General features: G+C 51.3%; 1 protein-coding gene across 3 annotated transcripts; it reads right to left on the reverse strand.

Moving 5' to 3' along the window:
• Window positions 1-2,364: 2,364 nt before the first annotated feature.
• Window positions 2,365-26,668, reverse strand: SLC8A2 (solute carrier family 8 member A2; the record flags this gene model as incomplete). 3 transcript variants are annotated; one of them, XM_084257610.1, is made up of 9 exons in its annotated part: window positions 2,365-2,741; window positions 4,075-4,353; window positions 8,315-8,414; window positions 8,691-8,815; window positions 10,159-10,176; window positions 10,325-10,428; window positions 14,702-15,124; window positions 20,719-21,383; window positions 25,979-26,668. In XM_084257610.1, 9 exons carry the CDS (start codon window positions 26,651-26,653, stop codon window positions 2,365-2,367), a joined length of 2,766 nt encoding a protein of 921 aa, XP_084113736.1. The 3 variants fall into 3 exon arrangements, with proteins under 3 accessions (XP_084113736.1, XP_084113734.1, XP_084113735.1); XM_084257608.1 differs by having other exon boundaries at window positions 20,719-21,398; window positions 25,979-26,653; XM_084257609.1 differs by lacking the exon at window positions 10,159-10,176 and having other exon boundaries at window positions 25,979-26,653.
• Window positions 26,669-27,561: the final 893 nt, after the last annotated feature.

The raw sequence follows: 27,561 nt of genomic DNA on the forward strand, positions 1-27,561 counted from the left end.
CCTGTGCTCATGCCACAGACCCCTCTCCAGTTGTGATGAGTCTCATTGTCAACAAATCCCCACTATCCCTCAAGGCAGCCCCCTCTCCTGCTCTCCAGACGCCTGTGTGTCTTCCCTCCCTGACACCCTGGATATCTCAGAGGGACCTCACCCGCAACATGTGATGTCCTGAACCCACAGATGCTCAGAACCTGTTCTCCCGACATAGTCCCACCTTCCTGCACCAAGCCCAGGCGAGGTCTCACTCTCTGTGCTGAAAATCCTCCACATTGCCCCCCTGGACCCCACATTCCATTCATGCTAACCACTTGCAGAATCACAAAAAGCCACCCAGAAATCTTCACATGGGGCCTCCCTGGTGGCGCACGTGGTTGAGCGCAGTGCTGTGAAGCTGTCCACAGCCTCTGCAGTGCCGGTTCAATCCCTGCCTGCCGCGGAGCAAAGCACATGGCGAGGCAGACCTCGCCTGTCTTGCCCGCTGCTCCCCTCAGCAGTGTATTTTGTCAGTCTGCCTGTTCTGTTCCCCACTCTGTCTCTGGTGAATCCTCTCACCCTCCCGCACATCTGGCCTGTACCCTGGTTCTTGTATAAAAAAATAAAATCTTAAAAAAAAAAATCTTCACATGTCTACACAGGTTGTGCCCTTCATCAGGAGTCTCTCTCACACTCGCTCTCTGACACTTTCCTTCTATTTCAGGATTTAGAAAATTACCTGCTAAATTATGAAGCCCTAACAGGCTGGACGCTCTACTTAGGGGAATTAGGATCCTCCCCCTTTTTTGCATTCCCAGGATGCTCTAGGAATAGTTTGTGACTGACAGAAAGGGGTGTGGCTAAGGAAGCTCTTGAAGACCTGTAGTGTGGCTGGAGCCAGTGGCTGCATCTTGCTGAGGACTTAGGGCATGGAAAACCCTAGATTACCTGGTCTATTTCACAAGTGCCCACATCTCAGAGACGCTTTGGCTTCCTCTTTCTAAATACCAACTTCCCACAGGAAGGCTGTTTATCAGGCAGAATTTCAAAGTTTTATGGCAACTTTTACAGAAATCACATTGAAAAGAGACAGCGACTGGTGTTGATGAGCTAGGAGTAGAGAAAGGGAGTGGGTAATAGGTCTGGGATGTCAGAGCTGATGCACAACAAGACAACAGGACTCTAGAAACCTGTGGGAAGCAGCGTTATGGGGATTGCAGGGTCATCCTTGGGGTCCCAAGATGTGGGTAACACTTCTCACACCCCAAGTTTGTCCTTTGGGCAGGAAACACCAACAGTAAGAAAATGCAGATGGCCTACCGTCAGATGGGCGGCCTCCAAAGTTAAAAATGCCCCTGACCCCAGTCCCACCCTCCCACCCACCCCTGCTCCCCAGCAGGCAGAGATGTGGCAGCATTTGCTGGCTTGTAGCATAGGTCCTCTGGAACCCTCGGTCTCTTCTTCGAGGGTCCTGCCTGGATTGGCTGGCACTGAGGGCATAATGAACCTTCTAGATTGTCAGGGGGAGATCGGCAGTATTCTTGCCTCCTCCCCAAAGTCGATTCTCATGGCTGGGGGACTCTGCTGCCCTCTCAAAAGTAAAGTCTGTCATCCCCTTTCCCCAGGACATGCACCCTCCCACGTCCCCCCTCCCCCAAACACACTATATACACACACAGGCCCCCTCTCTCCTCCAAGGTGTGGCTGGGGTCTCAGAGGTAGTGGAGGCAAGTGGGGGTGCTGGAATGTGAGAAGTTGCAGGCTCGAAGTGTGCCTCATCCAGCTCTGAAACCCCAAACTTCTCCCCTCCCTTCTCCAAGCCTCGAGAATTAGCGTTCTCCCAAGGGCCTGAGTGGAGAAATTGGGAAGCTGTGCCCCCCTTATGCAGGCACCCACCTGCTCCTCTCCCCACCTTCCCACGGGCCTGGACGGAGGTCCCTGAGGGTTGGGGGAAGAGTGGAGACCCTGGGATGGATCAGCCTCCTTCTAGGGTCCCCCAGGGAGGTCTAAGTTCTGAGACCCTGGAACACAGGTCTGTGGTGGTGGTGCTGGTGAGGGTCCTCTGAGGAAAGGGGTCTTAAGAGACAGAGCAAGACTGGGGGTCTAGGGAGATGGTAGATGAACTCTCTAGAGGGTCACTGGGAGGGAGGCTCTCTGGGGAGGATGAAGATGGAAATGTCCCCAGGGATGTGGCAGGTTGGGCAGGTAGTTGTGGGTAACTGGGGAGGTTGTCCAGAGGAAGGGAGGGAGGGAGTTGTTACTGGGAACAGGACAGAAGGGGGTTCAATTCCCAGACGAAGGGAGGCCGAGTCCCAGGAGAGGAAACTGCATCTCTGGAGGCCACAAAGGAAACAGGGCTCCGGGGGGAGGTCGAGTCTCTGCAGAGGCGCCCTAGAAGCCTCGGATGTGGCAGTACGCCTCGAGGCTGGCAAAGAGGATGTAGAGGAACCAGAGGCCCAGGAAGAGGGCGGTGGTGGCGAGCTTGGGGCCGCGCGGGCCGCCCAGCTCACCGCCAATGTGCGGCCGGCGCCGGTACAGCAGCACCGCGATGCCCACGAAGGCGAAGACGGTGAAGAGCGTGACGGAGAAGGCCAGCGTGCCGGTGCGCACCTCGAAGGGGCGGCCCTGCACCGCCCAGTACACGGCGGCCACAGACCAGGCCACTCCCAGGCCCAGGAAAACGTTCACCGCGTTGGAGCCGGTCACGTTGCCAATGGATGCGTCCGCACACTGGTCCTGCAGCGCCGCCACCTTGCTGGCGAAGGTGTCTGTGTGGGCAGAGACATGGGCGGGTCAGAAGGCCTCCGTGGGCCACCCGCAGGTGAGGCCACCCACCGCGTAGCCACTCTGCTGGAGGACCCACCACAGTATACAAGCCGGGTGATCCAGACCCCCGGCGCCCGCTGGCTTTTTCTAGGCCTCGCCTCCCAGTCCTGTAGCTGAATGCAGACAGTAACGGGAGCACCCCCCTCCCCACACACACAATCTACGGAACAGCCTGTCACCGATCCCTTTATCTGCTAGCGACAGGACCCTCTGCTTGCTTCCTATGGAACTCGATGCCCGCTTTTGGTAGGACCCACTCTTGGCAATGCACGGGGCCTCTGCCTGCTTTCCATGGGAATCCCTAACTGGGGCCGGTCAGCCCTGTCTCTACCTGGCTGGACAACACAAGCATCAGACGCCCTCTACCTGCTGCCCCACTTCCAGTGGAGTCCACGCTGGTTTCTGGCAGCCCCCCCCCCCCCGCCCCAGCCTGGTTTCCATGGCCTCCTCCCGCCATTCCAGAACTTTTTGCTACAAACTCAAGTCTCTAGTCTACAGGGCCAGCATCAGAAGACGGATCACCAATGGCTGCTTCTTTAATAGGGACCGCCCCCACTCCCTTCCTCCCTGCTCTGCTTTTGAGACCTGCAGGGCCAATATATTGATGTGAAGAACAAGTGTCAGGGTCTCCACACCAGGGTCTCCCCACTGTTGGCCTTTCAGTACGCCCCATCTGCCTTCTAAGGGAACTTTCTCAGGTTTACTTGGAAGGAGGGGCCTACGGCCACTGTGTTTCAATGGGGGGACACATGCTGCAGGATCCAAGGTCCTACTACCTTATTTCTATGGCACCCCCTCCTCCAACATTTGGCTTCTACTCTGCTCCCTCTTGGTTAAAACTTTGAAGTTCATTGGCCTGGTTCCTCTTCTGCCTGCCAACATAGTTCTGTGGAACCATCCATCTTCCCTTGGAGGGAAGGGGTGAGCATCTTGTTTCCCTGAAACCCACTGAATGGTTCCTAACAAGGCTCCCCTTATTTTTCTCCCAACACCTGCCTCTTCAGTGCCCTGCCACCTTCTCTCCATAGAGTTCATGGTTTCTACCATTTCCCACCACCTTAGTTCCATGAATACTCTACCTGCATGCTATTGAGGGTGGCAGGGGGAGTCAATTATCACTCTAGGGGACCCCCTGCCTCATTTCTATTCCTCCCACCCCACCTATCCAGGTTTCTACATGACTCCACCATCTTATTTCTGTAGGACCTCCCTCCTAGGTTCCACCTGCCTTACTTCTCTGAGACCCTCCCCCAACAAGCAGTCACGGGGGGTTACCAGGGATGGAGGTGCCCAGGGCCACGAAGACTACAGCGTTGACAGAGTCCTTGAGGCCAACAGTGCAGCCAAAGTGGGAGGCGAGATCCCCGATGAGGGCGGTGAGCAGGCCAATGACCAGGATGCAGACGCCGAAGCAGGCCCAGCCATGGCAGTACTCAGTGGGGGGCACGCAGGCGAACAGCACCTTCCAGAACACCGTCAGGAAGTGCATGACGTAGTCAAAGCATGACGGCAGCCGCTCCTCCCGGGACCCGTCCTCCTCCTCCTCCTCGTCCCCTGTGGGCACATGACCCAGCTGGGGCACACTTGCCTACAGAGCCCCCATTCCATCCAACTTCCAGACACAGTCCCACAAAACTCATTGTTCTCCCAGAATCCCTTGCAGCTAGGAGACCATATGGACCCAGGTAAACGATATTCACCTTTGCAGAATCCCTTGTGGCTGTAGCTAACCAGCCATATACTAAGAGAACATTGGTTATTTTCCCAGAATCTTTTGAGACCAGCAACAGCTTTTCTCTCAGATAAAAATATTCATGTTCCCAGAACCCCTTGCTGCTAGAAGCAGTCACATTCTTAGACACTTACTGTCCCAGAGCCCCTTGCAGCTGTGACCATGTGACCCAGTATGGCAAGGAGACAAAAATGGAGGGTTTCTAGAAAGCTCTAGCTCTCCTGAAATGGGCCTGTGTTATGGATGTTTTTGTAAAGAATGCCTCGTTCATCCCTAGAGTTGTTTGTGTCAATAACTATGACCGAATTTGACCTGGTTTTTTGCCCTGCAGTGAGGTGTCATGGGCAAGTGCAAATGACGTGTTTTATCTATCTTGTCCTCTGCTGATTAGCATAAAATGAGAAACAATCAACACACTTATTTTTGCCAAGCATTACATCTGGAATGACACTAATAAACTCTGTGACTCCTGCCCAGTCACCCAGAGCAAGTCAGGGAAAGAAAGGCAGGTCAGCCACCAAGTTACAGAACCATTCCAGCATTCCACCCATGGGCTCCTTGGAATGTCAGCAGAGCAGAGGACATCTGGTGGCAGCAGGGGAGAGACTGGTGGATCAGGGGATTCAGGAGACATATCTCTTTCCTGCTTTTCCAGCTCACTAAGCCACTTGGTTTGTTAAAGACATTAAGTGCTTGAATTTGCAAATGTCTAACTAAGTGGCTTGTGTTTTTTGCTACATCTCAAAGAATATGGCTTTTGCTGCATTCTCAACTAAAACAGGAAACAAAAGCAACAGGCATGCTGCCCCTTCCTTCTTCCCTGCATCCTTTCTTCTTGCCTCGAATGTGGATTTTGACACCTGGAGGTGCAGCAGCCATTTTGCAAACATGAGGGCAAAAAGCTGAGAATAGAGAGGAGAAATAAAGAAGTTTCGGCGTTAATGACATTACTGAGCTGCTGCTAACTATTATTACCTCCTACAGATTTTTTTTTTTTGTTCTGTGAGAAAAATAAATTCTATTGTGCTGAAGTCACTGGTGGTCAGGTTTTCCGTTGTCATTAAATACATCCATAACTCACCACAGTGAGACATTGCCAAGGTCAGGGCAGGGAGGTTATACTCTTAAGGGAGGGGGCTGCCATTATTATAACTCTTGGGGTTTTTTCCTTCACTACATCCTGCTCTAAATCCTGCCCTGACTCTCCACTACCCTCAACTTACTTTTCCAGCCTGTCCCATCTAGAGGGAGTCTCCTGGTTATGCCTGTGCTTTGGGAGTCATTTCTCTAGTGTCAAACCCTGCTGTGTGATCTACAACCAGTATCTTAACCTCTCTGATCCTCCAAATGCCTATCAGAGAAAGGGGAATAATAATTGTACCTGCTTTAAGAGAAGGTAAAGTGCTCTCCTTGGTGCTTGTGATTGTTAGTGTTGAAAGGCACTTTAGTGTCAGAGGTGGAGTGTGTGTGTGTGTGTATGTGCACACTCATGCATGCACTTGTGTGTGTTTGCAAAGATGGTCCAAACCAAGTCCAGCCTGCAGAGAGCTCACAGTCAAGGAAAGGAGGTAAAGGAAATACAAAGTACCCCCGAGTGCATAGCAAGATGTGACTCAGCTCCTAAGAGAGTGAGGGCTGCCCTTCTTGTACTCACGTTGAAGAATCAAAAGGCATTTGCTGAATAAAGTGCAACTGGATCAAACAACAACCCAAATGTCCAAGATCTGTTAATTCACAGTCCCTGCAGGAAAGGGACCTCAAAGTTTCCTGGCTCTCAAAACATCTTCACAGTCATCATTGTCCTCACCAGCATGGCTATTATTATTATCATTATTTCCATTGTGATTTTATTCTCCCTTTATTCCAGTATTTCCTCTGTCTTACCTCACAGTTTCAGCTTTAGCCCACTCTCTAATTTTCACCAAGCTTCTCGAGGGAAGTTTTGAAGTTCAGCAAGCCCACATTTCCCCTCTTGGAATAGATTCAAATTGCCCACCCCATCCTCCAAGACCCTGTAGCCTCATCTCACCCCTCACCCCACCCTCTCTGTCTTCCTTCCCCAGATGTCTCTAGCTTAGCTCCAGCAGCTTCCCCCCATTTGAAATGCACCATCGTTTCTCAGCGCACACAAAACCACACCCAAGTTCCTTGCTGTGGCTTATCTTGTCTGGACCCTGCTCTCCTGCAGCCTCATCATGAATGTCTTCTTCACCCCCCAAACGAACCACCCTCCTCCCAAATCTGCACCAATCTCAAATGCTTCCAGATTCTGTACTTGGATTTCCCTCTGCCTTGGATTTCCCTCTCCCTACCTCTTTCCTCCCCTGATAACTTATTTCCATTTGAAGACTCAGCTCAGAAGCCTCTTCCTCCAGGAAGCCCTCCTGACCTTCAGAGTAGGTTGGGGTCATTCTTGTGGTCCTCTGTTCCAGCCCTGTCCACTCTGGATTGCCACTTTCCTGGACAGTGAGCTCTGTCAGATAAGGTCCTAGCTGTCATGTTTACCTCTTTCTCCCTAGCCATGACCTTACAGGCCTGATTCAGAGGACCCCTCAGAAATGAACACTGAAACAAAGTGGCTTCAGGGGGATATGCCACTTGGTTTCTATCAGGCTACAATATGGTGTCCAAGGCCTGCTGCCTGGTATCTCCCATCCCACAGCCTGCCTGCTTTAGACCCCACTGTTTACTTTCTTTTCAATCACAATTCCTCCTATATTGTCAGTTCCCTGAAGGAAGCCTGATGTTGTGTAGGAAGTTCCAGTTTGGCCCTTTCTTTTTCTTTTTTTTTTTTTTTATAGAGGCATGTTTTATTTATTTATTTGTTTGTTTGTTTGTTTATACATGCACTGGGTACAGTCAGAAGCGCAGGAGGGTGAGAGAATTCACCAGAGCCAGAGCGGGGAGCAGAGCAGGCAGAAGGACCGAAGTACACTGCTGAGGGAGCAGCGGGCGGCAGGAGAGGTCTGCGCGCCTTGTGGGACCCTCCTCTGGTGGCCGGGGAGCAGCCGGGGATGGAACCGGCGTGGCAGAGACCGCGGGCAGCTTCGCAACCCAGCGCTCAACCGCTGCGCCACTGGGGAGGCCCTGGCCCTTTCTTCATTCCCCTTGGGGCCTAAGGCCAGTCCCTCCTCTGTCTCTGGGCCTCAGTTTCCCCAGTCTATCACAAAGGGTCACTGTTGGTCTCCACAATGGAGTCTGTGAACCCAAGCAGCATTGTGTCTCTGGCCACAGGGGGGCAGTGTAGGCCCATCTGAGGCCTAATGGGGTGGAACCTGGCTTAGGTGGGAGAGTTGGGTGTGGTGGTAACTGTCTCTAAGGCAACAGAGGAGCTCAGCTGCTGTCTGGGTAGGCCACGCCATTTAACCTTTTCCCACCTTCGCCTGCCTGACCCCGGGAGAAATCCCGGGCTCAGACCCCCTCTCCTTAAAGTTCTCAGCTTGTCCCTCTGCCTTTCCATGTCTCTCCCTGGCCCTCTGCAGGTTACTGACTATTCATTCTCTACATCTTTCCCACTTTCTCTGATTCTCTGAATGCCTCTTTGTATGTCTATCTTTCCTATCTGTATCTTACTTTTCTTTATCTTTCTGTATCTGTTTTATCTCTTCTCTCTCTCTCTCTCTCTCTGTCTTTCCCATTCTCCTTCTCTGTTGTGTTCTGTCCTCCTCTTTCCCGCTCTCTTGTCTTCCCATCCACTTCTCTGCCTTTCCCTGTCTCTCTCTGGTCCCCCACCTCTTTCTTGGTCTTTCCACCCCTCTTCCTTTCTCCTCCCTCCCCACTTACCTGCGCTCACCGTAATAGCCTCTAAAAACTGCTCCCTCCACGAATGGGTCCCAATCACCAAAGCCAGGTTGGTTTTCTTGATGAGTTTATCCACTGTGTTCTGGAGAAGAGAAGTCATTGCCCATGATCAGCCCAGGGCAGTTCCATGAGTTGTCCTGGGATTGAAGTCACTACCCCATACTTCCATACCCCAGTCTGCCAGCAAGAAAAAGGGTGGTGTGCACTACCCATGGTGTTGATGGAGGACCCCTCCCTTCCACCCATGGCCTCAGACCCATGATTGCCTCTCCCTTGGCACCCTCATGGTCAATCCACTCCCAGACTGAGGAAATAGCTGAGGCATGACTGCAGGAAGGTGAGACCCCCCCAAAATCACCTTAAAATCATATGACTCTTCGATGATGACCTCAAGTCGGCAGTTTTCCCCAAGAACTGGCTTTCCCATCTCTGCTATCCTCCGAGCCTCTTCCTCCTCGGCTGTCAGCTTCCTGTCCCCGTCCCCTGTGGCATGAGGGGTGGGAGTTACACTCCAGGGAGGCCTAACTCACTGGGTGGGCGGGAACAGCTTTACTAGCTGTGCTCAGAGATAGAGAAAAACTATTGGCTTTCCTCCAGGAAGCCTCTGTGGTGATGTCCCCAGCCTGCAGCCGGCTTCCACCTGACCATCACCTTCCCCAACCTGAGACCCAGCTCCTGTGGGCTGGCCCATGAAGTTCAGTTGATAGAGTTCATATGTTGAGAGCTGTGTGACCCCTGCGCAATACCTTAGCCTCTCTGTGCCCAGTGTTCATGTCTGTAAGGTGTGAACAACCTGCACTGGGTAGTTGTGAGAGATAAGGGAATTAATGTTTAGCATGATGCCTGGCACACACACACAAAAAAAATAGTCATAAATGTTAGTTTCTTTATTATTATCACCACCATCCTCACCATCATCACCCATGTAGAGGAGGCCAGCTCTCAACAGCCAAGCTCTGAAAACATCCCAGAGAATGTTTGAGGTGGTGAGAAAAGAGGGAGGATACCCATTTTTGGTACAATTCTTGAACCCATACCCATCTATACCTAGCCCGAGCTCATTATGTCCCTAAAATATGTTGAGTTTTTACTCCAAGCCCAGCATCAAGCCATTCAACTTTCAGAAGAAAGTCACCTACCGGCCAGAAAGAATCTCAGAAACTGCTCAAGCAAGTAACGATTTATATGTTAGGCAACTGAGGCTTGGGGGCCAACTTGTTACAGAAGCTTGTATTATGTGCCCTGACTGAGGCAATCTCTAGTCCAACCCTCATTCTAACCCTAAACCCTAATTCTATACTTGATTCCAAAATGACTCTGTCCCTCTCCCCAAGCCACTGGTCTCAGCCACAACTCTTACCCCAATCTCTGACCCTGGTCCTATCCAACCACAAATCCCTCAAACTTGCCTCAAATCCCAGCCTCAGCTTTGACTTAAACCTGACCCTATTCTAATCTGACACCACCGTAAGTACAAAAGTCAACCTCCACCTTCACTCTAAACCTTGCCCCAGTCAACTCCTAATCCCCAACCCCAACCCCATTCCAGGCCTAGTCAACCCCAAACCTGAGTCTCCCTGGCCCCACCACAACCCAGATGGCAGTCCATGACTTATTTTACACCCCAGCTTTAACTACCAACAAAACATATCTAGATCTCTAAATCCCTAACTGTAACAACTCACCAGCAATAAGGTCAGCCCCTGTATCTCACCTCCAACCTGCCTTGAACCTCACCTGGAAGAGGGCAGCTGAGGCTGTGACCCTTCCCCAAGACTCCTGCATCGACCTTCCCACCACCCAAGCCCAGGGGGAGCTCCACTCACCTTGATTGAGTAGCAGGGCTGGGGAGAGACAGAGACAGGGAGAGAGTGAGACTGTTTCCCTGGGAAGTTCACTTTGATGAGATTGAAGGAGTGCCCACAAGTGCCCTCAAGGGTCCCCCCACCCTGGACCCCTTACCTCTCCCATAGTCCACCCATCACCCCTCACCTGAAATCCCTCGTTTAAGCCACTGAGGCTGACCGAGCTCGATGAAGAAATTATCTTTTTTCTCATATTCCTCATCATCAACTATCTTCACCTGAAGCGTTTTCCTGGGGGAGGCAGAATACAAACAGCATAAGGGCCCCTCCCCGAACCACCGGCCAACTAGTCTATCGGCCACCCAGTTTTCCAAGCACCCTCTCCATCCCAAGCTGTCTTTTAATTCATTCATTTACTTCCCGCATGGCTTGGGAGGAAGGCACTATGATCCCCATTGGAAACAAGCCCAAAGCAATTGAGGAAATGGAGGGTCATTAAAGGAAAGCAGCATGAACTCAGGGATGAGACAGGACTTGAACTTGTATCTTAACTGTTCCCCCATCCCACCCTGAGTGTGCATCACCACTCTGCCCCCAAACACCTTTGTCTCCCATGTATATGACTCTAGTCGCTTCCCAGACACTCTCCACTTTTCATCTTCACTACCCACAATCTCTTCACCCAATGGTCACCAGAGGGATCTGGATACAACATAACTTAGAGGTGGCCCCTCCCCAGCTCAACATTCACTTGGCTCCCATCTCACCCAGAATGAAAGCCAAAGTCCTTTGCCCATGGCCCAATGCCATCTGGCCCTGCTCCCTTTCTGGCTACCCACCCCTCTTCCCAGGGTTTACTTTTTCCAGCTACACTGGCCTCCTCACTGTTGCGTGAACATACCAGGTTGCCCATGCCTCAGGGCCTTTGCACTGGCTGTTCCCATCACTTGGAATGCTCCTGCCCCCAGCTCATTTCCTCAGTTCCTCCTGCAATCTGTTCAAATATCACTTTTTTTTTTAAATCAAAGTGGTCCCTTCCTTAATATTGAAAGTATTAGTGTTCAATAAAAACTTTCCTTAAAATTTAAATCTACCCCTGTTCCCACTCCAGAATGCCTGATCCCCTTACTCTGCTCTATGTCTTCTCGTTTCCATTTTCTAACACATCCCTTAATGTGTCTATTTATTGTTTATCATTTACCATTGCTTCCTCACATTAATACGTAAGTTCCTGGTGGAATTTTGCTCACTTGTGTTCTTTGTTGTATCCCCAATGTTTAGAACAGCACTTGGTGTGTTGTCTGCCCTCCATAAACATTTGTGACTCAAATTCTTCAGCGCAAGACACTCTCAACACCCTGCCCTCTGCCCTGACAATATTCAGAGGGTTCACCCAGTGCTAATTGATTTTCCCAGCATCCCTGCTGCTATGGCAACCTGGGGACGGCAGGAAAGCAACAGTCAGAGGTCATCTGTCCCTCAGGCACACAACTGCGGGCCCCCCTCAAATCACAAACACCCACAACCCCATAAAGTCCACAGCTCTGCTGCCAGCAGCACTTTCTGCTTTAGGAAGCACAAGGCCGGGGCTCAGAACCCAGAAACACAAACACCCAGCCCACACAGTCACCCAATAGAGGAAGAGCAGCCAATCACACCACCCACACCCACACTCCATCACACCCTGCAGCCATTCTCCATGCAGTGGCAGAATTGCATGGACCAGATGCCTGTTAACACCACCCAACCCCTCCCCAGCCTCAGGGACAGAGCCAACCTCAGCCCCCCACTGTGGCACCAGGTAGACTCCCCTTCCTTCTACCTTGCTCTCGGTGCCTTTTGGTGTCCATGTTTATTCCCTTCAGTTCTTCTCTCTGCAGTTCAGTTTCTCCCCAGTCATCCTTTATCTTTCTGCCCATCTCTCAGCTTCTCTGTGTTGCTATCTTTCTGACTCCCTGTCTACACCCGCCTCTCTATCCCAGTCTCTCTCAGGCTCTTTCTTCCACTCTGCTTTTTCTCCCCATCTGTCTCCCAGCGTCCATAAAATGGACTAACCAAAGTAAGTATAATTCATGCAGGAGGGTCTCAGTCAGTCACTCAACAGACACATCTCAGTACACTGATGCACACAGGACACAGCACCACCAAGCAGACAGCTGTGCACACGACGGTCATGTGGGGACAGACGCCCACCTCCACCCTCACTCCCTCCCAGCCTAGGGATATTTTAAATTTTCCGTGGGTGGGAAGAAATGGCGGCCCCCCAACATGGGAGTGGGCTGGGAGCTGTCCGTGGTGCTGAAATGCCTCGGTGGAAGGGGATTGGGGGTTCCTGAGAGGAACTCCTCACACACCCTGACACACGCAGCCGGCTGCCGACACAGTGACATGCTGACAGGATGACACACACACCTCCGACGCTCACTCTCGCAGACACGCCATAATCCACTGACACGCTGTGTGACACGTGGTGACTGACACACCCTCAGGGGATTCAGAAAGTGGAGGAACTCAACTGGCAGGGGACAGCAAGAGGCACTCGAGCTAGACAAGGGCAGGACTTCCTGAGATGAAAGGAAGAAGCCTTCCTCCCCCACCTCACATTCCCTCACCCTCAAGCCTGCCTTCCCTGTTTCCAGAAGACTCCATTCTCCCATTCCTCGTGATCTCCGGGTCTCAGACTCTTTCTCATCCTGTCACCTGTCCTCTCTCACTGACTGTTTTTCTCTCTGTAACAGCAGGAGGGCCTCTCCTTCCCTGAGTCTCTCTCAGTGAGATGAATGTCTCTCTCCTCTGCATCTCTCTCCCTTTCAGTCCTCCAACTCAGGCTCATCTCTCCCTCAGTTTCTTTCCCCCTTTGTGTCTGACTATCTCTAACATTCTCTCTTTCACTCCATGATTCTCTGCTACTCTGTCTCCTTCCTATTTTTCTATAGGTCTCCTCTGCTTCCGGGTACCTGTCTCTCTCTCTTGCACTCTCTCCCTGCCACCCCACATCTAAGTGTCTCTCCTCTATCTCTGTGTTGATCCTGCCTGGAGCCGCCCCTCCATCCTGGCTCCTCTAATTAGCGCCTGCCCGTCAGAGGACGGATGTGTTTCCCTAAACGCTAATTAGCCTCCTGTTCTCTGTCTACAAAAGCCACAGCTGGAGGCTTGGGCGGGGGAGAGAGGGTGTCTCAGCCTGGGGAAGCCTTGTGGGGGAGAAGGCTTGTGGGGGTCCCAGCAGCAGGCAGGAGGAGGGTTAGACTACAGAAAAGACTGGAACAAACAGAAGGAATACTCATTCCCCCTGCCTATTAGGTGTGACAGATGGAACCTGGAGTGTTGCCCTCAGGCCTCAACTCAAGTTCCCAACCCAAGCCAGTCAGAGACAGAGAGAGGGAAAGGCATGGCAAGTTCATGACTGAAATCTCACCCCAGTCCCAAATGTAGGTATTAGGGGTAGAGAGACCCGGAGGGAGACTGCCTGGAGGGAGAAACGCAGAGATGCAGAAGGGAGAGATAGACAGGGAGAGCAGTGAGGAGCTGGCACAGAAGCTGGGAGGAGGGAAAAGGGGAGCGCGGTGGGGGCTCTGCTTGGTGGGAGGAACGTGGGCGGCAGGAGGTGGAAGACAGACGGGCTTGTGGGGGTGGAAGGGAGCTGAAAGGGAGCGAGTGAAGGGGGAGGCGCCTTCTGCATCCCTGGCAGGCGGATGGGGGATGTGAGGCTACCAGCACACATGGGGGAGACTGGGGCATCTGTGCAAGGAGGTGGCCTGATGTTGGTGCATGAGAACAACACTCTGTTTTGGGATGTGTGTCTGTGTGCCAGTGGTGCGTTTACCCTGTATCCAGCCCACCTCCTCAGATCCCATTCCACCTTCCCAAACCCCAGTCCCCCAATTTCCCCAGGTCCTGTCCCCAGGTTCCTACCACAGCTTTCCCCAAAGCCAAGCCCACACTCCCCTTTGGTTCTTCCTTGTACCCACAAATCAACCCATTCTCCCTACCCAGCCCCACCTCTTCGGGCCCCACCCCATCTCTTTAGACACCCCCCCCCGCCCCCCCGCCTTGTTCAGCTGCCCTCATCCACTTCCTGTGTCCCTACCAGTCCTCATCCACTGCCTGAGGGTCTCCCCTTCTCCATTCCACAGCTCGCCCTCCATTTCCACACCTGTCCCATTTCAACAGGACCTTCCCCTCATCTCCCCTGAGACCCCTAGTGAGACCACATTCCATCGCCACCAATTAAACCCTCCCCCAGTCTCTCCCCCGGCTTCCCTCCTATTTCCTCTCCTCTCTTGATCTGGCCCTTCCACTTCACTTAGCCCTTCCTCCTCGGGTCTCCCCCAAATCAGTACCGTTCTCCCAGACACCATCCTCTTGGCATGCCCCATCACTCCTACCTCTTCCCTCCTCTCCCCAGCTCCAACCCCTCCCACCCCCCAATTTCACCTCCTCAGCCCCAGATGCCGTCCACTTTACGAATTCCAAGACCCCACCTCCACCTCCCGGGCCCGCCCCTTCCAAGGCCCGGCCCCTCCCGGTCCCCCGCCGGCCCGCTGGTCGCAGGCCGGGCGCTCACATGGTCTCGTCGTCCCCGAACTCCAGCTCCCCGCACGCGTCCTCATAGTGCACGCCGCCGCCGCGCGCCGTGCCGTCCACCGTGCGGTAAGGGAGGCGCACGGTGCCGCGCGCGCCCGAGCTGCGCACCACGCGCACGTCCACGGTGCCCATGCACTCGCTCACGTGCAGCAGCCGGTCCTGGAAGGAGAAGATGCCCGCGTGGTCGTCGTCCAGGATGGTGACGGTGGCCAGCAGTGGCGCCACCAGCCGCCCCTTGGGTCGCCCGCCGCCGTCAGGCTCGAACATGCCCTGCGCGTCCCCCACGCGCAGGTTCAGCAGCCGCACGAAGAAGTGCTCGTCCTCTTCAAAGATGTCATCGTCGATGATGCCGATGCGCAGCTCCTTCTGCGTCTCGCCTGGCTTGAAAACCAGCGTACCCTCGCTGCGGCGGAGGAGAGGGGAAGAGAACTCGGGTCAGTCAGTGGCTCAGTGGCTCGGAGGGGAGTCAGGGGGGCTTCCCTGAGGAGGAGGCCCTCTTGGGAACTCGCCGGTAGGAGGGTGGACATACATTACACAAATACTACTGAGAGTGAATCAGGGTGGGCTCACTCGGGAAGAGGATGCAAAAGGGAAACAAGACAGCTGGTGTCTCCTACCTTGGAACCCGTGAGGATGAGGAGGGCCTGCCTTAAACAGACAATGATGAAGCCTGCTACAGGCTTCCTGGGGGAGGCTTTAGTGGGCAGGAGGGATCCAGCAGAGGGAACAGCACATACAATGTCTCAAATTAAGAGGGAACAGGGTAGGTTCCACAGCCATGCTTCTCAACTCCTAATGTGCACGGGAATCTCCAGCGTGATCTTGTTAAAATGCAAATTCTGGCCCAGTAGCCGCCAAATTTCAAGATTCAGCATGTGTAACTAGTGCCCAAGGGATACGGATAGTTTTGGTATATGGACCAGAGGGTAGGGTAGGAGCTGACTTTGTCATGCTTCTGATTATAAAACCTCTGTGCTTCCAAGGGAAGAGTACCCTTGTACCCACAAGGGAGAGTCCATACACCTTAACTGGAATCATTCAGTCAACAAACACTCCCTGAGCACCTGCTGTGTGCCTGGTGCTGGGTGGTGCCCGTGTGGACAGGCCCTGGCCTCACAGGGCTCACAGCCCCAGGCGAGAGCCAAGTCACCGTGACAATCACAAGCTTAATGATCCAATCACGGTTTATCCACTCAACAAATATGCCTCCTGTCTACCAGGCACTGTTCTTAGTGTTGGAAACAACAAAACAGTAAAACCAAATCAGAGAAAAAACCCTGTCCTGAAGTTTCTGTTCCAGTGCAGGAGACGAATAATAAACATCCTACAATGCTAGGTGGTGACCGTACAAGCGCAGACGAGAGGGTGGAGCAGTGAGGACGGCGGGTTAGGGTGGTCGGGAGAGCTTCTCTGAAGAGGTAACACCTGAGCAGGGAGGGGAGGCAGGAAGCCATGTGGAAAGCATCTAAGGAACAACTCAGCCGTGTGCTGCTTAACCATGGGATCCATTCTGAATATGCATCGTTGGGCAAACATCAGAGTGTAGGTAGTTGTACAGAGTTGGGACAGCCTCCCCCACCCCTAGGCTGGCTGTACAGCCTATTGGGACCACCATTGCCTATATTGTCTGTTTTTTTTTTTTTAAGCTAGTTTTTTTTTATTTTATTTTTTTTTTAAAGATTTATTTATTTATACAAGCACTGGGTACAGTCAGAAACGCGGGAGGGTGAGAGAATTCACCAGAGCCAGAGCGGGGAGCAGAGCAGGCAGAAGGACTGAAGTACACTGCTGAGGGGAGCAGCAGGCGGCAGGGGAGGTCTGCGCGCCATGCGGGACCCTCCTCCCGTGGCCGGGGAGCAGCCGGGGATCGAACCGGCGCTGCAGAGGTTGCAGGCAGCTTCGCAACCCAGCGCTCAACCGCTGCGCTACCGGGGAGGCCCTATATTGTCTGTTGTTGATGAAATGTTGTGAAGTATATCTTCCTGGTAAAGGGAACAGCCAGTACAAATGTCCTGAGGCAGGGACAGGCTTGCAGTGCTTGAGGAACATGGCGAGGCCAGTCTGGCCACAGCAGAGGGAGCAAGCGGGGGAGAGATGATGTCATACAAAAACGGGCAGATCTTGTAGGGTCTGGTGGGCCCTGGTGAGGATGGGTGACCTCAGCTTTGAGTGAGCTGGGAACCATAGGTGGCATGAGCAGAGAAAGAGGAGCACCCATGAGGGTCAGGGAAGGGATGAGGCAATGACATTAGTCAGGGGAGAAATTCTAAAGGATCAGGGAATGTGTGGGCTTCTCCCAGGCTGGGCAGCAGACACCAAAATGACTCTGTTAATGAATCTTGAATATATATAACTCCCCTGTCCCCCACTCTAGTCCTTCTGTCTCTTTAGTTTCCTTCAGTCTGGATCAGTCTGTGGGAGGGGCAGAGGGACCACAAAGTTCTGGCAAAGAGGTAGAACCAGATGATAAGGGTAAGGATTAGGCACTTCCTATTGCTGAAGTGACCAGCTTGAAGGTGCTGTCTATACTGGCTCTGTACCAGCCAGGCTGGCTGACATGCCCCAGGCCTGGATAACCACCCTCCAGCTATGTGATCTTGGGGCGATTAGCAGCTGCAGCCCTCTGAGCCTCAGTTACCTCATCTGTAAGGTGGAGTAAATATTAGTGTTTACATCTTGTTGTGAGGACTGAGTTAACACAGGCGGAGCACTCAACTGAAGCCTAATAGCAATATTTGCATATTAATATTAGAATCCTAAAGAGATGGAAACTTAGAGGGCAAAAGTATGTGGGGATCTGAGCACCGTCATTACCTAGTGGTTAAACTGGACAGCCCCCATACAGGAACAGGCTGCTGTTGCAGAGGAAGACATGGCGTCACCATAGTCCCAGGGATTCCTGCCAGAAGTGCATTACCCGAATCCATTCATGAGGAATCATTCGACAATCCCGAACTGAGGTCTGTTCTAAACACTGGTCTGTCATCTTCAAAAGTGGCAGGGTCACAAAAGTCACAGAAAGGCTGAGGGGCTGATCCAGACTGGAGGAGACTAAAGAGACACTGGTCATCAACCAGATGCCACGTGAAGTTTGGACTGGTTGAAAGGGGTAGGGGGCTTGAAAGCACAGCCATAAAGGATGTTCCAGAGGCACTGGGAGAAGTGCTAATGCAGACTGTCGATGGGATAATGACACTGATGCAGTATGAAACTTCCTGCATGTGATCATTGGGTTGTGGTTATGTAGAGAATGTCATTACTCTTAGCAGATGCATGCTTGGATATTCATGGGTGAAGGGTCTTGCTGTCTGCAATTCGGTTTCATACTATGAAGCAATTATTAATATTATCGTCTATTAAAGAGATAGAAAGAATACAAAGCGGATGAAATACAGACAGTGGCACATCTGGGTGAAGGCTATGTGAAGGTTCATCAGATTGTGTTTATGGCCCTTTTGAAGGCGTGAAACTTCTCAAAATAAAATGTTGGGGAGAACAGGGAGGATTTTAGAAACATTTAGAATACCAAAATGTGGGAATCCTGGAATCTTAGTGCTTTAAATCTTTATCATGTTAGGATTATAGGGGCTTAAATATCAGAATCTTGGAACATCTGTGCTGTTTGGGGGGCTTCAGAGATATTTAATTTGGAGAATCTGAGACCTACAAGACCACCCTAGCCCATGTGATATCCATGGGAAGGTTAGAAAAAGGCTTATTGTAATAGATAGACAAATCTACTAATCCACTATATGACTAGATCTGGTGCTGTTTTGCAGTGTACAACCTCAGCGATTGTACATGACAATCCTACCTGTCAAAACTGAGGCAGGAACTTGCTCAACAAACAGGGTCCAGGTTACACTTGAACTTAAACCCAGGTGTCCTCTCTCCCAGTCCAGCACTAAGTTGCCTTGATAAGAGATGCCAGGCCTGTGAATCTCAACTCAGATGGAGAGCAGGGGAGGGTAGGAAGGTGTCAACTCTTCCTAGATCTTGGGTTCCACCACAAAACAGCATTTATTCCTTCATTTCAAACATCTCAGTTCCGAGGTCATTTGCAGATGAGAAGGTGGCCTCTGATCCCAGCAAGTGACACCTTGGTGTGTAATGACATACGTCTTTATGCAAAGGCTCAAGTGTTTACGTGGAGGCAGTGCAGGTAAGGGGTGTGAGCAGGATTGGAAATAAGAAGACATGGCGTGACAAGCCCCCATATGGTGAATGTCATTTTGTTTTTTCAATCAAAGGAGTCTGGCAGGTGTGAGATGAAGATGGAGGAGACTATGGATGGCCAACAGATCCCAGGCTACTGGATGACAGACCAAAGCTACGTGAATAGTTGTGCCACACCTGGGGAAGGGTGGGCAGGGGCAGGTAGGACAGGTGGATGGGAAAGGGCACAGAAAAGGATCCTGGACTGATTAACGTGGAGGAAAAGACCCACAAATGTCCACAGCAGTGGGAATAGGTAAAGACATGATAGGGGCAGAGAGGGAGGTCTTGGCTACTAAAGGGCTTGGCTGAGGCATAGTGGTGGACCCAAAGATATATGCAACAGAAAACTCAGCTTCAGAAAGAGACAGGTAAAAGGGAGGAAGGGTCCGGCTGCTGCCTGATGGCAAAACCAAAGATCTGGGAACACCTCAGTGTCAGCTCTGTCCTAGGCAGAGGATTAAAGGGGGTGGAACCTGGGACAAGTCCAGCCGCCAACACACTCTCCCACCCTCTGCTTCATTTCTCTGCACGGCTCTTCCCAGTTCCCGTCAGTTTCTTGTACTCAGTATGGACTTGCTATTGGCCTGTCTGTCCCGAGAGAAGGTCGTCCCCATCTGGACAGGGACTTTGCATGTTTTGTTCACGTCTATGCTGCACTGCCCAGATCTGTTTCTGGCACAGAGAGGACAGATATGCCATCATTATAGGGAGCTCTGGGAGACTTGCATACCAGGTAACAAAATCGATGGTAAAGCTATAATTTTAAGAGCATGCTAAGGAATCTTTGTAGAAGAACTACAAATAGATAGAATTTAGGGGACATGTGAGGACAGAGAAGTTAGTATCCTGTCCACTGCTTGCTGTTAAGCCCCTAAAGAAAAGCATCTGGCACATAGTAGGTACTCAGTAGGAATTGCTGAAAGAGGGGAGATGCCAATCTGCTGGGGGGGGTGTGAAAAGTGGGATGGGGGCAGGGAGACATAGTAGAATGCAAAAGGTAGTTTGCTTATGGTGGAACCAAGGACCTGGGGACAATTGGGGGACCATCTTCGTCCTCTTAACCGACTTAATTATTCTACATAACACCATCACCTGATGTTTACATATTTAATCATTTATAACCTTATTACATCTTGAGGGTAGGGACCTTGGCTGTGCTGTTCACCATAAGTCTACCCCTGGCATATAGTAGGTGCTCAAAAACATTTTACTTCAGTACAGTCACGTGTCACTTAACCATGGGGATCCATTCTGAGGAACACATCCCTAGGGATTTCATCGTGGGCCCACGTCATGGAGAGTGATCACACAACCCAGATGTACAGCCTGCACATCTGTACAGCTCCACACTTAGGCTGCACGGTGCGTCTTAAGGAGCCAGTGCCATCGATGTGGCCAGTCCCTGATTAAAACGCTGTTAAGGGACCCATGGGTGTGTAGAAGGTACATGTTCTACCAGGTAGCAGTCACATCATAGAGCTGTAATCATTCAGACAGCATGGTCTCAAGCGCAACGACCCTGGGAGGGGCATCTGGTGAATGGTTACATCATCTCCAGTTCTATGTGCCGAATGCCTGGAACAGTGCCTGGCACAGAGTGGGCGCTCAGGAGTGGATGTGTGAAGGAAGGGAAGAATAATATGGACCTGCCCCTAATGGGAAGAATGGGGATCCCAGAAGCCAGGAGACACTAGAGCATGGAGGCAGCTGGGTGGAGGATGCCAGCCTCCTTCCACTCCCTCCCCCCAGGCCAGTGGGGGAGCCCCGCGCAGGACGCACCTGTACTCATAGTCGGAGCCCGCCTTGGCCGAGCCGTCCTCGGTCCTGTAGTCCACGTAGAAGGTGCTGTTGCCCTCACCGCCCTGGCAGGTGACGGAGAGCAGCACGGAGCCACAGTTCTCCAGGCAGTGGTAGAGGCTGGGCTCGAAGAAGATGTGGCTGGCGCCGTCGTCCTCGTCCTCGCCGGAGCCCTCGGCGGGGCTGGCCCGGCGCGAGGCGTCCACCGCGTGTCTCCGCAGCACGTTGCCGGCCCCGGTCATCAGCCGCGTGGCCTGAATGCGGTAGAAGGCGCGGCTCTTCTGCTGGTGCAGCAGCGCGTAGTAGTTGGCGATGCCCACCAGCTGCTCCAGGTCCTTGTCCGGGTGCTTCTGCTTGAGGTCCTTGAGGATCTGGATGACTTCGCGGCGGCTGGCGTCCAGCTCGCGGGCCTCCATGGGGCCCGGGCCGAGGCCGCCCACGTCGCCCGGCACCTCGGCGCCCACGAACGTGCCGTCCAGCTCGATGCTCTTGGGGGGGTCGCCCTCGGCGCCGATGATGATGCCGCTGCGCGGGTCGGTGCGGTAGCGCTTGTACACGTACTTGTAGAAGAGCAGCCGCTTGTCCGCCATCCAGGCGAACACCACGCACACCGGGAAGAACACGAGGGTCAGCAGCGCCTCCCACACCTGCGGGCGCCGCGCAGCGTCAGGACCGCCGAGCCGGCAGGGGGCGCCCGCCGCGGGCGTCTCGGAGCCGCCCCCACCTACCCGCGGCTGGGTCCCCACCACCTCCTGCGCGCTCTCCCTCCCTGTCCTGCGTCTGTCTCCGTCTGTCTCTGCCCTCTCTTGGTCTCTGTTTCGCTCTTGTCTCTGTTCACGTCTGCTTCTCTGTCTAGGTGTGTTGTCTCTTTCTCTTCTTGCCTCTGTCTCATTCTGTCAACTGGGTTTTATTCAGATCTTTCCCCGCCTTTCTCATTGCCCATTCATTTCTCCTTGTCTCCAATCTCTCCCTTGTGAAGTTTTTTTGTTTGTAGATACCCGTCTCTCTCCCTTGTGAGATTCCCCCCATCCCTCTCTCTCCTGGCCTCCTCATTGGGTTCACCCACACATGTCCAACTTTCATCACCCTGAGAACCACTCCCACCTGCCAGATATCCATGAAGTCACATACCACACCATGGTCCCAGGCCCTGTCCAGATCCCTGCTCCCCCTTTTGTATCCCAGCTCTCTTTCCCTGCACCCCTCTTCACCTGGGATGCAGCCACTTTTCCAGACCCCACTCTCTGCCTGCCCAGGGTCTGCTGTCTGCCCAGCAAATCTCCAACTTCCCTTGATGCCCCACCACCACCAGTGGCTACAGCCCTAGTCAGACTCTCCTTCCTTAGAATTGGTCTGTCCCACTCCAAATGAGGGGCAAGTTTGGCTCGACACAAAGGTGGTGCCCCTGTTTACATGCTACCTCCCCAGAGAGAAGGTTCAGTCCAGAAGCCAGTTCTAAAAGAGAGATGGGTGGTCCAGCCTCTTGTCTGCAAAATGGGGACATGCCCAAGACTGAATGAGCATGTGTGCCCCTACCATTGGGCACTGTTGATTCTTGACACACAGAAAATACTCCAGGTGTGAAAACACCATTACCTTTATCATCATCATCATCACCATCATCATCATCATCACCATCATCATCATCATCACCATCATCATTATCATTATCAGTAGTAGTGAGACGGGAATGATGCAGTGATAAAAGGACATGTCTCTCTTCCTGTCCCACCAGACTCTCAGGTTGATGCCAACCTGAATCTCTCCAAAATCTCCAGATGCCACATCACAAGGATAGACATGCTAACTCTTGCCTACTTCCCCCCTTCTGCTCCCTTGTCACCCTGGATAAATACCCTTGCCCACTGCCAAAGAGCAGGACAGTGGTCTTTCAGATGCGAGTCTTCTGCCCTCCTCAATATGTTGACAAATTAAACTATTGGGTTGGTGGAAAAGTCATGACGCATTTTTGCACAGAAAAATACGTCATGACTTTTCCAATCACCAGTGTTTTTCCTTTTCCTCAAACTCTGTTTCCTTTTATTGGTTATGGGAAACCAAGACTGTCATTCCGTATCAATAGTAGTACTATGACCTGGAGCCCACTGAGGTCCAGAACTGTCTGCTCGTGGTCTGGGCACATAGAGAAAACATCCACCTACACTTGCCAGTTTGCCTTAGAAAATATTCCTGTAAAGACTCACATGTTGTCTTTCTTATTAAAGACAAGGAAGAAAAGGTTACTGAGCACTTGTGATCCGATCGCCTCACAGGCATGTTTAAAATCAGCCTGGAAAGAAGGGAAGATATCTTTTAAGATCCAATCGCCACATCCACCTGTCACCGTGTTTACTGACAGCTCCGAGAAAAGGCAGAAGTTGGAAACGGAAACCGCACAGAGCCGCCAGGCAGCTTTGTGGAAAGAAGCCAGATTCTTAGCACAAGCTGTAATGTGAACTCTCTACCTTGTATTCATTGAACCAACCACTTCGTATACTGCAGGGGAATTTTCTCTTCACTGGAAAACAGTCTCAAACCCCTAAGATTTGCTTCCCTCCCTGCAGGTAAGTAAGAGTATATTTTTATCTACCTTCCAGTGCACCCATTGCAAATGGATCCATGGACTTGTCCACTTTGGGAGGTCAGTGAGACCCTTTCAGGGCAGTGGAGATGAGCACCATCTAGAGAGAGGGGTTGCAGAAATCTTGGGGTGTACAGGGGTTGCCACTCTGACTGGGGTGAGGGGGTATGGTTCCGGCATGGTAACATCCAGAGTCCCATGGAACCATCCCACACAATACAGAATTATTCTGTGTCCTGCCTGATTTCAGAACACCCATTGGATATTCACATCCATGACACCAACTCTGTCTTATGGACATAGGATGTATTTTCCCAAGTGATTTACTACACACCGAATGTGCTCTTTTATAACCTTAGGGCTACCTGCTTTTCTGCTGGACTCCTTGCATGCAATGGTTTCTGATCTTCTTTCTCTTAAATCCAAACTTGTTCATAATAATGAGGTGCCAGCATCTGGCTCCCTCTTCCTCACTTTTAATGTGGTTATGCCAAAGTATTTACACGTGAAGTGCAGCTGGTCCCATTAGGTTACTTTCCTTTACATTCCGGCTCAGGCATTATACTGATTTTTTGGGAAGCCAGCTGTGTAGGCGAGTTCATTAATAGGAAGAATAGGTAACAAGGATTCTGTCCCAGGTTTACTGTTCTACACCCTACCAGAGCAGAGACACTGCACCCTAGGCAGTTGATCCTGTGATAACCCCAGATTATGGGTGGGGAAACTGAGGCACAGAGCAGGTAGAGAACTTGCCTAAGATTACACAACCAGAAAACAGCAGCGGTGGGATTTGAATCCAGAGCTCTGGCTCCAGGGTTCATGCATTAAATAAACTCTGAGGCTAGAACTCTCTCCTATGGACTGAAAATTTCACATCAACAGAATAAAGGAAATGTAACAGGATAGCTGTCATAAAGAGGAAGCATTGGGTAGGAAGGGTCAAAAACCACTGGTCTAGTCAATTCCTTCTGAGGTTCAAATGTGAAAACTGAAGCTGAAAGAGGTTTCGCCTGAGGTCACAACAGCACTTGGGGAGACTATCCAGAGCCATCTTCTCACTCTACCAATTCACTGTGTCTAGAAATTAGCATCATCTTTATCTCATGCCAGTTCTTTTGTGAAAATGTCCCAAGTTCTGGTGTCCAAGCTACTCCTGAAGGGTCCCTCTGTGGCTACTTCTCCACCCAAAGCCTTGGCATTTTAGACCCTCTGTTTCTGAACTTTTAGCCAGCTCCCTGTCAGGGAAGTGTCTTCTCTGCCCCCACTCCTTCCCCATCTCTCACCCTAGTGTCTCAAATTCTTTTTCACAGTCTTGGTGTAAATCCTTGTCAAATACCATTTTAAAAACCTAAATCAGGATGTCATCCTTTTTAATAGCACCTGAGAACTGTATGACACATCCTGCACTTTTTGTCATGGCAGCCAGGAAACTCAGAATTGTAGTTAAGTCACTCACAGTAATTGACTGTCTCCCTCTCTCCTCCCTGTCTTCTGGCGCCACTATATCCCCCTTTCTGTACTGTGGATTTCTGATACCTTGGTTTGCCTTTTTACCATCAGCAAAGAATTTTTATACTCCTGGCTTCAGATTCTTCATGGAGAGAAACTTTAACTGGCAAAACCTGATAGATATGCATGAATAGATGATACACATGTGTGAATGAATACTTGGCTGCCTCAAATAAATTATGCATGTGAGTGAATGAATTAGGCCAGGCCCATAAATAAATTAGGCAAATGTGGGTGGCAGGCATGAGTTGTGGTAAATTAATTAGGCAAATGTTTTAAAGGAAGATTAAGCAGTGTGCCAGTTAAGACACTGGACAAACGAGAGGCAAATGATTATTTGGCTTTTGGTGTATATTATGTAGCTGTGGGTGTAAATTTTGTCTGTTGGAATAAATTAGGCAGAGCAGTGTTTACAGTGGTTTGGGTTTATATTTCTGTTAGATTGGATGTGAGTATAAGTTATACTGATGTGACATAAATTATCCTAACATTAGAAATCAGTTATGAATAATGAATGTATTTTGCAAATCCTGATCGCATAGCTGGCAAGGGCAGAGCTAGATTATGTAGATGGGGTCATGTGTCTATGCAAGCCCATGGATAAATTATGCAAATCACACCAAGTTACCCAAACCAGTTAGCACTGTCAGAAAACACAAGGCTGGATTATGCAAGTGTAACATGAATTATGCAAACAGGGGATGTCTTATTGCAAAAGTGAGAATACATTATGCAAAAGGCAGGGGATGCAGGAAAACATGGGAACATACCTGGCAAATACCTGGCTAGACTGACATGCATTACACAGACCACAAGGATGCTGTTACACATAGTTAAAACGCAACCCGTCTAGATGAATATATGGCAAGATGGCATCCTCCCCCTACCCTGAGGAGAGGAGCCCTTTCCAGGGTCTACAGCACCATTCACATATGGCTTAGGAGCATCCACTGGACTTCAACCCTGACATGCCCCCTCTGGCCCAATGCCCTTGTGCAGTGTGTGATCTGCACAACTGTACCTGGTAGCCCTCTAGGATGTGGGCATGCATTTCTGCAAATATCTGAATGAACTCTCCAAACCCAAGGAGCTATTCCTAAGGATTTTGCAGACAAGCATGCACCAAGGAGGCAACCATGTGTCCTTGCTCACCTGGACCACACCTGGGGAGAAGACAGCAAGGATGAGATAAAGCCAGACGTAGGCGAAGATACTCCAAGAGGCGGTGACGAAGAAGACTCGCAAGTGCTTGATCTTGCGGCTCTCACCAGCCGGGATGACATAGATGCACACAGCAATGACCACAAACATGTTGAAGGCAGCGCTGCCCACGATGGTGCCCGGGCCCAGCTCACCCGCCTGGAAGTTGTGGCCACAGACCTCGATGACAGACAGTAGGATCTCGGGCGCTGAGGAGCCCAGGGCCATGAGTGTGAGGTTGGACACAGTCTCGTTCCAGATGCGGACAGTGCCCACGCTGGTCTCACCATTGGCCTTGGTGATAGTGATTTCCTTTTCCTTTGACGTGATGACCTCAATGGATGCCATGAAGCGATCGGCAATGATGGACACGCCCAGAAACATGTAGACCATGGCCACAAAGTAGACCACAGCCCGCGCGGCTTTGTCACCTAGTGATGGGTCATCGGGCTCCCAAACGGGCAGCAGGACCCCTGGCTGGCAGCGGTTGGAGCCCTCACAGCCCCCCGTGCTGGTATCACTGTCATTGGCTGGGGGAGGTGGCAGGGAAGGGGTCGGGGTGGCTGCCCCTGAGCACAGGGGAGTCCCCAGGAGGAGTGCAAACCCCACCAAGGCCAGGGGCGCCATGGAGGGTGGCAGGGGCCTGTGGGGAAGGAGGAAATCTGGATGAAGGCAGTAAACCCACACAGAAGTCAAACCTTATTGGGGGTGGAGAATGGGGGAGACAACTGAGGACAAATGGAGGATGAAAACTGACATAGACTCAGGGGGACACAGATACAGAGACAGGGACATAAAAAGACACAGAAAGCACTAAAGACCAAGCAAGAAAAACATGTAAAGATAAAGATAGACAGAGGGAAGCTCACACACTGCTGATGGGAGTATAAAATGGTATAGTCACTGCGGGAAACTACAGCTAAACATCATGTATTGGACAGTTCAGCAATTCTGCAACTAAGTATGTACCCAAGTGAAAGAAATCTGTGTCTGCTGGAAGAAATGTACAGGAATGGTCACAGCAGCTTTACTTATAATAGTTCCAATCTTGAATCAATTCCAACACCTGTGAGCAGTCAAATAAAATAGATTGCAGAGTACTCGCGTGGAATATTATATAGCCACAAAAAGGGAGTGGCTGTGGATTATCCCAACACAGTTGAACCTTAAAGATATTTAATGTATGAATGAAACCAGCCACAACAGTGGGTGAGGCAAGGGACTGTGAGCCCCAAAAATCATTAAATAATTCTTCTGATTTGCAACCTGCCCTTCAGTTGGTTCCAGTTAGAGATTTGCATTATGGTGAGTGTCTGTCTGAGGAAGAGCTGACGGAGGATTTCTCATTCATACCTTCCCCACGATAACGGTACATATCTCCCTAGCATCCTCAGGTATCCAAGCTATTTCCTGGGCCTCTGTGAGGTACATAATTCCTTAGTAGCTGTGAGATGAGTCCCCCATTAGGCTTTTATCTCTTATTTGTGGTGTGGGGTCTCTGTGGTTTCAGTACTACCTTTGGGGCTGAGTTTGAG

This window comes from Talpa europaea (genome assembly GCF_964194135.1).
Source record: "Talpa europaea genome assembly, chromosome: 16".
NCBI classification, from domain to species: Eukaryota; Metazoa; Chordata; class Mammalia; order Eulipotyphla; family Talpidae; genus Talpa; species Talpa europaea.